At 46.8% G+C, this 13523-nt stretch overlaps 1 protein-coding gene across 5 annotated transcripts in view; it reads right to left on the bottom strand.

Annotated features, from left to right (window-relative positions):
- The window catches only part of mio (GATOR complex protein mio), a 547780-nt gene that overhangs the window by 328044 nt on the left and 206213 nt on the right, over positions 1-13523 (bottom strand). For all 5 annotated transcript variants that reach the window (XM_072286653.1, XM_072286650.1, XM_072286651.1 and 2 more), the window contains 4 exons: positions 12884-12975; positions 8099-8140; positions 5602-5657; positions 871-989 (listed from right to left, as the gene is read on the bottom strand). In XM_072286653.1, coding sequence (XP_072142754.1) covers positions 871-989; positions 5602-5657; positions 8099-8140; positions 12884-12975 — 309 coding nt within the window. The remainder of the gene's footprint in view (positions 1-870; positions 990-5601; positions 5658-8098; positions 8141-12883; positions 12976-13523) is intronic.

The raw sequence follows: 13523 nt of genomic DNA, 5'->3' as shown, positions 1-13523 counted from the left end.
TAAAGGTCACAACTTTTTTCAATATTATTGTCAGTTTTCCGGGTGTGTGCACCTATTTTAAAAGCCTGGCATGGCCTGGCTTCCTGTCCTGTCAGTTTGTCTGTGTGTTTTGCAACTCGAACAGTTTCCCGCCAACCTGGGTCACTGTGCAGTCAACGGTCGAATGGTTAGAGCATCACTTAAACCATTTCGTGCCAACTTGTGCCACTGGGTATGCACCATTCATTGTTGGCAAAAAAAAACATCACTTAATACTTACATGTTGCTTGGGCGCAATCGAACCTACATAACATATCCAGACAAGCTTCTCGGAATGCATATTTTTACACAAGTGCCACGCATGAACTCCATGGCGGTGGCACTGAGTGACCCCAACCTGTTCAGGCTGCACGCATGTCTCGCATGTGATGACGCATCTCTGTGGTGGCAGCATGTTGTGTTGCTACTTTGCCGCGCTTGCATTAACATTGACATTCATTGTGAGATGGGCAATGCCAAAATTTGTTTTTCGTTGTCCTTGTCCAAACACACCATGTAATCTACACTAACAGCACACAAGCAGGCCTAACTAGTAACCCTATCATATTCGGTTTTAGTAATTAAAACAGTGCTACTTCATAAGACCACCTCCTGTAGGTGGAACCACAAGGGGCCAAAGCAATGCACAAAAACGCTTTAAAGCAAATGAAGCCACTGGTGATAAAATATCCAATCAGTTTGTGAATGAAAATGTACTGAGAACTTGGTTATGAACATGTATGCATACAAAAAAAGTTAGTAGTAGAGAGAGGGTACAGACCCAAAGCGGAAGAGAAGACAGGTGCACTACATCATATTGTTTACAGCACATTCAGAAAGATTAGAACTTACGCTGCACAGTGCGTTCTACCATCGTGGGCTCCACATCATCAGCCACACCCTGCGGGTGCTGCACATCGTACAGCTTTACCACATAGCTGTCCTTGGTGAGAAGGCTGAGCACATTGGACCTGCAATATTTTCCTTAGCATCAGTGAGCACTGCAAGACATCCTCAATTACAACTCTCCCAGTTTCAGCCCTTTAGGGGCTCCGCAGAGTTAAAAATGCCTCCAATGAGACTGCGATGGTCCATGCAAAGGCTGTAACCCATTCAGACTCATTCTAGCACCTGCTGTGGGGTCTTAGTGAGTAATGAACTCTAGGGCTGGACATCCAATACAATCATATTGACAAACCACTGAGCCCCATACACCAGATCCCACAAAGTGCCGAGGCAGAAACCCACTGCCACTTTTCGTGGAGTGCTTAAATATCACTTAATGACCACAAGAACCTACCCCGACGACTCAGTATGTTAGCACAAAATTGTTAGAGTGCAGCGGTGGCGTAGAGGTAGAACACCCGCCTCGCGTGCAAGAGGTCCGTGGTTCGAATCCCGGTGCCGCGCAATTTTCCACCGGATTAAAAAAAAAAATCCGCGTGTTGATAAAAATTGCATAAACAGGCCTGGAGTATGGCCTGATCCCGGTGACCACAACCGGTAACGCACTCCCTCACCAGAGCAGGATTGGCCACCCTGGTGCAGTACTTGGCCAAAACCTCCTATATGAACGCAACAATCAAACCCCGGCCCTCGGTCCCCAGCAGCTGCGAAGCAACTGACCACGGCGGCGGTCAGACCTGCGACGCTGCAGAGGGTGCTAAGAATCACTGGCTCCGGACAGGCCGCCATTGGAATATGAATCTGGCAACGTTTAACGCTAGAACGTTATCTAGTGAGGCGAGTCTAGCAGTGCTATTGAAGGAATTAGAGGGCAGTAAATGGGATATAATAGGGCTCAGTGAAGTTAGGAGGCCAAAAGAAGCATATACAGTGCTAAAAAGCGGGCACGTCCTGTGCTACTGGGGCTTAGCGGAGAGACGAGAACTAGGAGTCGGTTTCCTGATTAATAAGAACATAGCTAGTAACATACAGGAATTCTATAGCATTAACGAGAGGGTGGCAGGTCTTGTTATGAAACTTAATAAGAGGTACAAAATGAAGGTTATACAGGTCTATGCCCCTACATCCAGTCATGATGACCAGGAAGTCGAAAGCTTCTATGAAGACGTGGAATCGGCGATGGGTAAAGTCAAAACAAAATACAGTATACTGATGGGCGACTTCAATGCCAAGGTAGGCAAGAAGCAGGCTGGAGACAAGGCAGTGGGGGAATATGGCATAGGCACTAGGAATAGCAGGGGAGAGTTATTAGTAGAGTTTGCGGAACAGAATAATATGCGGATAATGAATACCTTCTTCCGCAAACGAGACAGCCGAAAATGGACGTGGAGGAGCCCGAACGGCGAGACTAGAAATGAAACAGACTTGATACTCTGCGCTAACCCTGGCATCATACAAGATGTGGACGTGCTCAGCAAGGTGCGCTGCAGTGACCACAGGATGGTAAGAACTCGAATTAGCCTAGACCTGAGGAGGGAACGGAAGCAACTGGTACATAAGGAGTCGATCAATGAGTTAGCGGTAAGAAGGAAAATAGAGGAATTCCAGATCAAGCTACAGAACAGGTATTCGGCCTTGACTCAGGAAGAGGACCTTAGTGTTGAAGCAATGAACAACAATCTTGTGGGCATCATTAAGGAGTGCGCAATAGAGGTCGGTAGTAACTCCGTTAGACAGGAGACCAGTAAGCTATCGCAGGAGACGAAAGATCTGATCAAGAAACGCCAATGTATGAAAGCCTCTAATCCTACAGCTAGAATAGAACTGGCAGAACTTTCTAAGTTAATCAACAAGCGTAAGACAGCTGACATAAGGAAGTATAACATGGATAGAATTGAACATGCTCTCAGGAACGGAGGAAGCCTAAAAGCAGTGAAGAAGAAACTAGGTATTGGCAAGAATCAGATCTATGCGTTAAGAGACAAAGCCGGCAATACCATTACTGATATGGATGGGATAGTTCAAGTGGCTGAGGAGTTCTATAGAGATTTATACAGTACCAGTGGCACCCACGACGATCATGGAAGAGAGAATAGTCTAGAGGAATTCGAAATCCCACAGGTAACACCGGAAGAAGTAAAGAAAGCCTTGGAAGCTATGCAAAGGGGGAAGGCAGCTGGGGAGGATGAGGTAACAGCAGATTTGTTGAAGGATGGTGGGCAGATTGTTCTAGAGAAACTGGCCACCCTGTATACGCAATGCCTCAGGACTTCGAGCGTACCGGAATCTTGGAAAAACGCTAACATAATCCTAATCCATAAGAAAGGGGACGCCAAAGACTTGAAAAATTATAGACCGATCAGTTTACTGTCCGTTGCCTACAAAGTATTTACTAAGAGAATTGCAAATAGAATCAGGAACACCTTAGACTTCCGTCAACCAAAGGACCAGGCAGGATTCCATAAAGGCCACCCAACAATAGACCATATTCACACTATCAATCAGGTGATAGAAAAATGTGCGGAATATAACCAACCTTTATATATAGCTTTCATTGATTACGAGAAAGCATTTGATTCAGTCGAAACCTCAGCAGTCATGGAGGCATTGCGGAATCAGGGTGTAGACGAGCCGTATGTAAATATACTGAAAGATATCTATAGCGGCTCCACAGCCACCGTAGTCCTTCATAAAGAAAGCAACAAAATCCCAATAAAGAAAGGCGTCAGGCAGGGAGATACGATCTCTCCGATGCTATTCACAGCGTGTTTACAGGAGGTATTCAGAGACCTGGATTGGGAAGAATTGGGGATAAGAGTTAATGGAGAATACCTTAGTAACTTGCGATTCGCTAATGATATTGCCTTGCTTAGTAACTCAGGGGACCAACTGCAATGCATGCTCAATGACCTGGAGAGGCAAAGCCGAAGGGTGGGTCTAAAAATTGATCTGCAGAAAACTAAAGTAATATTTAACAGTCTCGGAAGGGAACAGCAGTTTACAATAGGTAGTGAGGCACTGGAAGTGGTAAGGGAATACATCTACTTAGGACAGGTAGTGACTGCGGATCCGGATCATGAGACTGAAATAATCAGAAGAATAAGAATGGGCTGGGGTGCGTTTGGCAGGCATTCTCAGATCATGAACAGCAGGTTGCCACTATCCCTCAAGAGAAAAGTTTATAACAGCTGTGTCTTACCAGTACTCACGTATGGGGCAGAAACCTGGAGGCTTACGAAAAGGGTTCTACTTAAATTAAGGACGATGCAACGAGCTATGGAAAGAAGAATGATAGGTGTAACGTTAAGGGATAAGAAAAGAGCAGATTGGGTGAGGGAACAAACGCGAGTTAATGATATCTTAGTTGAAATCAAGAAAAAGAAATGGGCATGGGCAGGACACGTAATGAGGAGGGAAGATAACTGATGGTCATTAAGAGTTACGGAATGGATTCCAAGGGAAGGAAAGCGTAGTAGAGGGCGGCAGAAAATTCGGTGGGCGGATGAGATTAAGAAGTTTGCAGGGACAACATGGCCACAATTAGTACATGACAGGGGTAGTTGGAGAAGTATGGGAGAGGCCTTTGCCCTGCAGTGGGCATAACCAGGCTTATGATGATGATGTCAGAATAATTTCGGGGTGCCTTTTAAGCTCCTGAACAAAATGGAAATTAATGTGCACCCAATTTTTTTTTAGTCTTCTCTTGTTTTTCTATCTTTTCTGCCCCTTAGCCCGTCACCCTGTGCAGAGTAGCCAACTGGACACTTAATCTGGTTAACCTCTGTTCCTTTCACCTCTTGTTTTTCTTCCTTCCTTTGGCCCCATTTTTGTGAAAGAAAGGTGTGCACAAGAATCGGGTAAATACCGTAACCAGACTTTATGAGCTATGGGTACCACTTGGAAAATTTTCCTGGGAAGGCCAAAAACAGGTCTTTTCAACAGGAGGTGACATCTGTTCAACGCATATTGTCTGTCCCCCTGAGGTCAGCCAATATAGATGCTGCCACTAAAGTGGTTGCTATTGAGGTCACCATAATGGCCAGGTGCATGCGTGCTGAGTGGTCAAGTTCTAATTATCCAGCGAAGGCCAATTTTAGGATTGAAATAACGAAAGTTGGGGTTCATAGCACGGGGACCTGCAGGGGCCTTTGGTCGCAAACGAATTTACCGAAAAATTTCATTAGTGGACTCAAATTAATGGAAGTATACTGCAGCGTGAATGCACAGCCCTCAAGAGAGATAACTAAAAGATAAGTCACATTTATATACACGACACATCAGCATACCCCCAGTGTAGCTAAGCATTGTTGGTGAAGCACACACGACTCTACAGAAAGGGTGCAGCACTGGCTCAGTTGTAGCATCTTTATAGTAGTGAATTTCCCTTAAAAATTGCAAGAAAGCAAGGAAGATGTGCAACACCATTGCGCCGGACTGACAAATGAATCTGTAACAATAGAATGCCTTAGTTTCCTGTGCTGCTTGATTTCAAGTTATAAATGCAGAGCTCCAGTTCCTTTTCTTGCCATTTGTTAGAACATCTGGATGAGTGAACAACTTCCTTCTCTACAACGCTGGTGCCCACGTTGAGCTTCTTCGTCGGCAGCTGCTGCAGGAGCTTTTCAGTGTGGCCCAAGCGCACAGAGTACATTCTACACCCCCCCCCCCCCCCCTTACCTCATTGGTGACCAGGCAATCTTTACAATGTTGCCGTTTTCTGTCTGTGTAGTTACCTGGAAACCTTCTCATTAAGGCTGGATGCAGAACTGTGCAATACAAAGCAGATAGCTGACAGCATCCACGTGCTACATTACTTTTTCACATTTCTATGCCAAACCAATATGTGATTGCATCTGTGGAAGAGGTCCACTGTCAACAAATGATAGCAGCAGTAGTATTTATTGCATTTACAGAGAAGGAATAAATGTGGGTGGGGGGTGGGGAGGGAGAGAAATGCCACAAGCATAGTAGTAACTGTTTCACTTTCACGAGTCTCTCGGTACGGGAATAGAGAAGGAGGAAAGTTAATAAAAAAGCAGGCTGTAAAGAAAATAAGATATAATTGAAAACAAAGGGACATAACTAAACACAGTGGAAAGGTATGAGAATAAAAGAAGTAGGTAAATAAACAATCATGTCACCAATAACTAGACAGAAGTGGAATTCCACAGCACGACGTTGTTCTCAACCATGATGCTTCCCAGAGTGTCATATGTTTGTAGAAGGTTCTGAGAGTGGAACCTTCCACAAACATATGACCGACGGCAAGAACATGCAAGAGTAGTGATCTACGGCGCCAACACATGCCTGAAAAGCAGCAACTCCCACCTGCGGATCCGTGCTCCCCACAGCACAACCATGCCCATGGTGGGGTGCGGTGCACTAATAAAAGCCCAAACCCAGAGAGATAAGAAAATATGCTTCTAGAAATATACAACAGATGGTGAAACTACCTCAGAGCTCGCTAACTTGGTCAGTGCACACATCTGAGCAGAGAGAGTGGAGAACATGCGGGTATGTTAGTGACATGGCGGGACAAAAAACCCAGACGCGTACCCGTACATCAGTGACACTGAAAGGGTAATTAGTCAATTATGCTTATTGATCTGTTGTTCAAGTAGTGTCCAGCAATTCGAGCAAATCTAGCTCAAGGATTAGAATTTTGATATTTATTACAGCCAATTTTACAAATTTCTTCGTAACTCACTTTGTGGCACACGGAGTGCACTGGTTGCGCAAGGTATTTGATGACATAATGATGACTTCAGGAATAACACCAATATTTCAGGCAAGATTTAATATATTTGTTCCAAATATCTTACACTGATTCTTTTACTGTTGTTTCCTCAGACTGTTCTTTAATGTACCACTTTCAGCCCCAATAAATGGCAGAATCTGGCTCAAATCAGACAGTGAATGTTGATGTTGGTCAGTACTTTCCTAACAGCCACCTTTGGAGAGTTTTTATCATAGTGTGGCGGTTTGTTAGCCTCCCTCCATATATAGCAGTGTAATAGGTTTAGCCATTGGCAACCACCAAGATGCCACGTTGAAGGTGACGCTCAGATGGCGCAGGCCCCACGAGAAGCAAATCGCTCAGGAGTGGCACGCAATGCCCTCACACACAGACCTAAAGTGGCTCGTCAACAGTGGCCACATAATTCCCACTTGTGACGCCAGCTGGAAAAACTCAACCAGCTGACTGATGTCTGGCCAGCACTGATCTCTTTGTCACAGATAACAATTAGCCATGAGGTCACCATGAAAACAAAGTTTTTCACTGTGATTAGGTAGTGATCTCCGAGTCACTGTGATTGGTGTGTAAGGCGACTAAGAGCGCATGTGGTGTCATGTAGTGTACCAAACTGGAAGCTTTTACCCTGGAATAAATGTGCAAAATAGCTGACAAAAAGGTTGGTGAAAATCAAATTAAATGCAGATACAATGAGAATGTTAATGCATTCAGCCGTTAATTTCTTTTATTTGTCATTCATACATGAACCTGTACAAGATCTCTATGGCGGCCTATGGTGATCTGAAGCTACATCCTCAAATACCTTGCGCCAGCTGTATGTAAACTCATCTTGTGCTTGTGGAAGGAATGCTATGTGACATCAAAACAGATATAAAATCAAATTTTGGGGTTTTACGTGCCAAAAACACGATACTATTATGAAGCCCACCATAGTGGCGGACTCTGGAATAATATCGACCTCCTGAAGTTATAAAATGTGCACCAAATGCATGGTACAATGGGCGTTCTTGTGTTTCACCCACATCAAAATGCGGTCAAGTCGGCGGTGGGGATTTGATCCCGTGCCCATGGGTTTAGCAGCGCAACGTCAAAGCCATTAGACCACCATGGCGGGTATGTGTCACGCAATCGTGAAGGTGCTGGTGCATTGACTCAATATTGAAAGCAGCAAAATGTGCTGACCCCGAAGGCAGTGCATCATGTAAACTGGCCAAATCCTGAAGGCGGTGCATCTGCTATGTGCCATTTTTTCTCAGCATATTCTGCTGAGCTCACAACAAGAACAGCAGTGATGTTTTGTGTGCCGCCTGTTGTGCTCCACTCTCATCACTGGTTTGACACAGAAAGAACTGCTGCAAAGTTGCTGGAACAGGCAACGAATGCTCTGTACTGCCAGATTCTGGGCCCCACAAAGGATACAGGCTTCTCAAAGTTTCGAGTATCCCAAAGCACGAGCTGGTTCTGAAAAAAATCAATATTACACCATGATTACCACAATGCACAATCAGTGCAACAGAGGGGCAAACTTTGAACATAAAGCTTTTGAAGAAGTAGCATCAGCTGTGACAAGCACTGCTATTGGCACTGTTGTTTGACCTTGTCATCAGTCCATGCTCGTGCCGCAGGTTCTAAGGTTCGAAGCAAGCCCACACAATACAGATTGTTCCTATACAAACAAAATAACGGCAAGTCACGGTATCCAGACAGTCTTCTCAGTAGAAGTGCTGCTTGCTGTGCCAGTTGGTTTATACTGAAACTTGATAAAACGAGTGAAAAAATGGAGATGCAAACATGATGAAAAGTGCTGTGATATCTCTTTCTGTCGTGTTTATGTCCCAATTTTTTGGCTGGTTTTCTCAAGTCATCTGAGCTCAAGTTAAAGGTGAACCAGGTGTGGTATAGTATCTCCCCCTGCCAGATCTCCGTGTTATCATACATTTACGTTTCGTAGTAGTCTAGCTAGATGGCGCACCCCCCTTCTGTCATGTGACACCTCCTGATTGGTCCAAGTTTGTCACATGACAGAAGGGGGGTGCACCATCTAGCTAGACTACTACGAAACGTAAATGTATGATAACACTGAGATCTGGCAGGGGGCGACACTATACTACATCATCCCCCCCTGGAAACAAAGTAAGCATACAGTGAAACGTGCACACAAGACGCGCACTTATGTCCAAAGACAAACTCAGTTCGTTCCCCCCCACATTCACACACACGCGTACCAGTCGCACACAAGGCACGCACTTAAGTCCACAACAAATTTAGTGCGTCCCCGCCCAAGTTCACACACACGCGCACCAGTCTTGGGCACCAAAACACAGGCAGTCACTCAAAACAATATCCGACAAGGAACACGGCACAAGACTCACTGCACCGCAACAGGGAACACATTTTATACCTGTGTGAATGAAACATGTGAACTGTCTCCTAAATGTCACAGCGAGAAACATAATTACCGAGCCACAGAGGCCGTTTTCTGTTACGATGAGGACGTGTGCGTACCTCAGAAGAACTTTGGGGGTTGCGACGCGTATCAGTCGACTTCGAAGACCCAGTCGTCCCACTATTATTTCTCTCCCCCTGGTTGGACAATTGAATGTGGGTGTCGCTCAAAGCTGGAGAGGGTTGCCCAGGAAGCTCCTCTCGAAGTCACAACAAGTCCTGGGAGGCTACCGATTCCCCCACGGAATCAGAGACGACTGCTGACTGTGTAGACTCTGAAGTGATACAGTCAGACGAACTACTTAGCTGATGCTTATGAGAAGACGATGTCACTACAGACGAGTCATCGGAATGACTATCCAAGTTTGAATATGAGTACAAAAAGTCTCTATCACTTGTACACAATGTACTATCTGCTGAATCTGACACATGCCACGTCTTCCCATAACTGAGTAGAAAAGTAGATGGTCCTATCTGGGCCTTAATTGTACGAGGTTTACTGTACTTAAAAAATCCTTTCCTGTTAAATCTTATTTTGACGGTGTCTCCCACCTCGATACAAGTTGCCTGAGCACCTCTACGTTTGTCTACGTACTGTTTAGTCTGAGACTGTTTCTGCAAGACCCTTTCTTGAACTTGAGACACAAGACTGTCCTGTTCCCGTAGATCTACACAGAGCCGCATGGTTCCATCCTTCTTGCGCACCACCACGAGTGGAGACACCCACTCAGTAGCCTCGACGCGCTCGATGACGTCGCAGTCCTTGAGACGTCGCGATTCATGTGTGACCTGGTCACGGAGGGCCAGGGGTAGTCGGCGCAACTTTGAAGATACTGGTTTCGCATCTTGCTGCCGATGAATTCGGTGCACAAAGTTGTTGACGAGGCCCAACTCGTCACTGGAAAGGTGATCAAAATCCGGAGGCACACCTGTGGGGCTCTGTACTGAAGGAAGCGATGGTAGACGACATGTCAACGACGTACCGTCGATCTGTATGCCCAAGCGTTGGATGGCGTCTAAACCCAGTAGTCATGTTCCTGTAGTCGTTACGTGGAACGTGACAGAGCATGACCTTTGGAAAAGCTGGACAGTGGCTTGAAACAGGCCTTGAATGTCGATGCGTTGCTTGGAGAAATTTCTCAAGTCCACTGTTGTTTGTGACAGCCTGTGCTGTCGACCAAAGTGATTTCTAAAATCTTCGGCCGTCATGAATGACACAGACGCTCCCGTATCCACCAGCAGTCGCATAGAGACGCCGTTAACTACGACCGGAACTTCCAAATCTTTAGTTTCAAAAGCGCTTACTATCAAGACAGACGCGGACGGCTGCTCTGCGGAAGTTGACGAAGACAGCGTCTCTGCGGAAGAGACGTGTTGCACCGCTGTTTGGGTCTTTCGACATACCGAAGCGAAATGGCCCAAAGTGTGGCAGGCGTTGCATCGCCAATTTCTTGCTGGACAATTCCCGTAAGACGCGATACGGTTCCTGCTGCCACACCGATAGCATGCACCACGGTTCCCGGAGGAGCCATGTGCGAAATGTCGACCATCTTGGCGGTTTCTCGGAAAAAGTCGGCCCTCTTGGCGGCCTCTCAGAAGAAGTCGGTCGTCTTGGCGGCTTCTCGGAAGAAGTCGGTCGTCTTGGTGGCTTCTCCGAAGAAGTCGGCCATCTTCATGGCCTCCCGGACTACGTCGGCCATCTTGGCGGCTCCCCGGAAGAAGTCGGCCATCTTGGCCCGTCGACGGAACGCCAAGTTGAGATGCCTCGATTCTTCGTACATTTTCGGAGCCGAACGCGCGGTTCGCTCGATGCAAGGCTTCTAAAGAGCGTCCAATTTCTTCTGCCTTGTCCAGGGACAGGGTTTCGCCATGAGCTAATAACTTTTCACGAACGCTGACGTTCGCTACCCCATGTATTAGTTGGTCTCGGACGCGCTCATTGTAAGTTGTGCCGAAGTTGCACTGTACCGCCTTCTCCTTCAGTGCGGTCACGAATTCCAGGAATCCTTCTCCCTCGAACTGCCTTGGACTGGTGAATTCGTGCCTCTCCACCAGAACATTTGTTGACGCGGCGAACAGCCAGTCAAGCCGCTGCAAGAGTTTCTGGAACTCTAACGCTGGCGGGACCGCATCACTTGACGTTGACGCTGCACCGGTCGACTGCCTTGCTGCTTCCTGCTCCTCGTCTGCAAAGTACTTTCGCTGTCCCTCACGCCCGAGAGCGCTGTTGAGCGCGGACGCTCGTCGCGTGTCCGTCCAGTCGCCACCACTGGCCGCTTCGAGGTGCGCCTGAAAATTTTTTTTCCATCGATACCATGGAATTAACGGTGGCCCGGGCAATTCAAGAAAAACGGGAAGGTTCGCCGAAAAGAAAGCCATGCCCAGTAGCGTGCAGGAGACAGTGCAGAAAACAAGTCAGAGCTCGCAGCAGGAATGGGCCAAGGAAGAACAAGGGGGGCGAGAAGGCCTAGGCTCGGAAGCCTCGCGACGCCAAGTGTGTCGGCGGCGTTTGCCTGCCGTACAGACACAGGACCGCGGCGAGAAGAGTGTTGCTACTTTCAAGTTCTCAAAACACACACACAGCTGCGCTGGAAAATTAGGCAGACTCCACAGTAGTTGACATCTACGTAAAGTGAAGCGTCGCGTCAATCTTTGCAGCACGAGACGTTGGCGCACGCTGACCGGATGGGGCCTGAGCAGTGGAAGACACACATTGTCATTTTTGTGGCTTACGTGTGTGTTCCTCGAATTTGGCCTGGGTCAGCAGCGTCTTCGGGCGAAGCATTTTGGTGGGAAGTTTTGACTTGCCCACTCGGTGAGAACTATTCTGGCACGAGACGCCGATGCGCGTCAAGCTCGTGCGGCCTGAGCAACCCAAGACACGCATTGCCATTTAAGATGGTGAACCAAAACGAATTTCAGCTGTTGGGCAACGGCGGAATACGATGCCATCAGAGTGATACATCATTCTCACTTCACACTGCCTACAGCAGCAAATGGTCGTGCATTGGGGTTATCACCTATTAAATGGGTGCAGTACATTTCCAATGGTACTACACCACAGACACCGTGAAACAGATAGGTGAAGATGCTTATTATAATGGGATGGCGGCGATAGCTGCGAATGGCGACCTACGACGACCTGCGAGAAGATTTTTTGATGCCGGAATAGGAAGCCGAGTGCGTGGCGGCCTTTTCACGTGACCCAGGGCGGGGACCTATGTGGGGAAGCTGCCATGGTGGGCACCTACAGCTCTCAACTGTGCAGGCGTCACACCTTTTCTTATTTACACGGGACCTCCTAGTGGCAGGAATAACTGAAATGTACCACATGATTTAGCAATATACTGAACACTGGAGCCGAAAGGTTGTGTTCCCGGAGAACATATTAACCGGTAATAAAGAGTCATAACTGTAGGGTTATATTTTCCATTTTTAATCGCAAATGTTGGTGCTGGGAAACTGTGCGAGATGGGATTGTATCAACGAGGTTCTGCTGTACATGCTATGTTATGAATATGCTATTATGTGCGTAAGGTACATACTATTACAAGAGTTAAAGTAGATACTATTTAAATTCAGTATGTAAATTCTGTCTGCTAGAGCTTTGGTTTCTTTTACTACAGTATTTGCTGGCAGTGGCTATCAAGCATGGTTAGCACGGCACAAGGTAAAATCTGTTGACACCCACGGTTATTTAAGTTTGGGTCCAACCAAACCAAGTCAGGTTACAATATGCACTTTCCAGTCTGCACTCACCATGTAGAAAGAGGCAATGCGATGCTCGAAGAAAGTGTCTACGCACAGGCCATTGGTAGCCTTGGTACTTGTGCTGCCTGGTCGCGAGGAGTCTGCATGGAGAGAGAGATGCAAAGAAAGGCAGGGAGGTTAACCAGAGGTAGTTCTGGTTGGCTACCTTGCATGGGGGAGTGAGTAGGGGGATAAAAAGAGAAAAATAGTGGAAGGGGGTGAGGAAGAAGGAGTTTGCTCCAACACAAGAAAAAAGCAGGCAAGGTCACACATGCAAATGTGTATCCCAAGGTCAAGTGAAGACTTTTGCAAGCTCTTGACACATATTTCTTAAATTTAGGGAAGCTAAACTGAACACAATGACAAAACAAGGCATGGCACTATGCATCATGCTAAATGCTCTTGTTGTGTCCAATCTTGTGCTGCCCTGTCAAGATGCAAGCTGTTCACTTTGCACAGCTCTCTCACTGCTGGAAGTAATAAGATGGAGGAAAAAAAGGCACTGCCGACTGCTGCATGCACTTCGCACAAGAATGGGTGAAACAAGATCGCTCTCCCCACCATTACTGTAGTGAATGTTTGCACCACCTGCAAGGTCAATCCAAATAGGTCGCGAAGCTTCGGGCAAAAAGTGGTTCAGAACGAAGTG

The sequence above is a fragment of the Dermacentor andersoni genome, chromosome 2, assembly GCF_023375885.2.
Source record: "Dermacentor andersoni chromosome 2, qqDerAnde1_hic_scaffold, whole genome shotgun sequence".
In the NCBI taxonomy this organism is placed as follows: domain Eukaryota; kingdom Metazoa; phylum Arthropoda; class Arachnida; order Ixodida; family Ixodidae; genus Dermacentor; species Dermacentor andersoni.
Note: the sequence above shows the minus strand (reverse complement) of the source record. Positions and strands in the feature narration are given on the sequence as shown.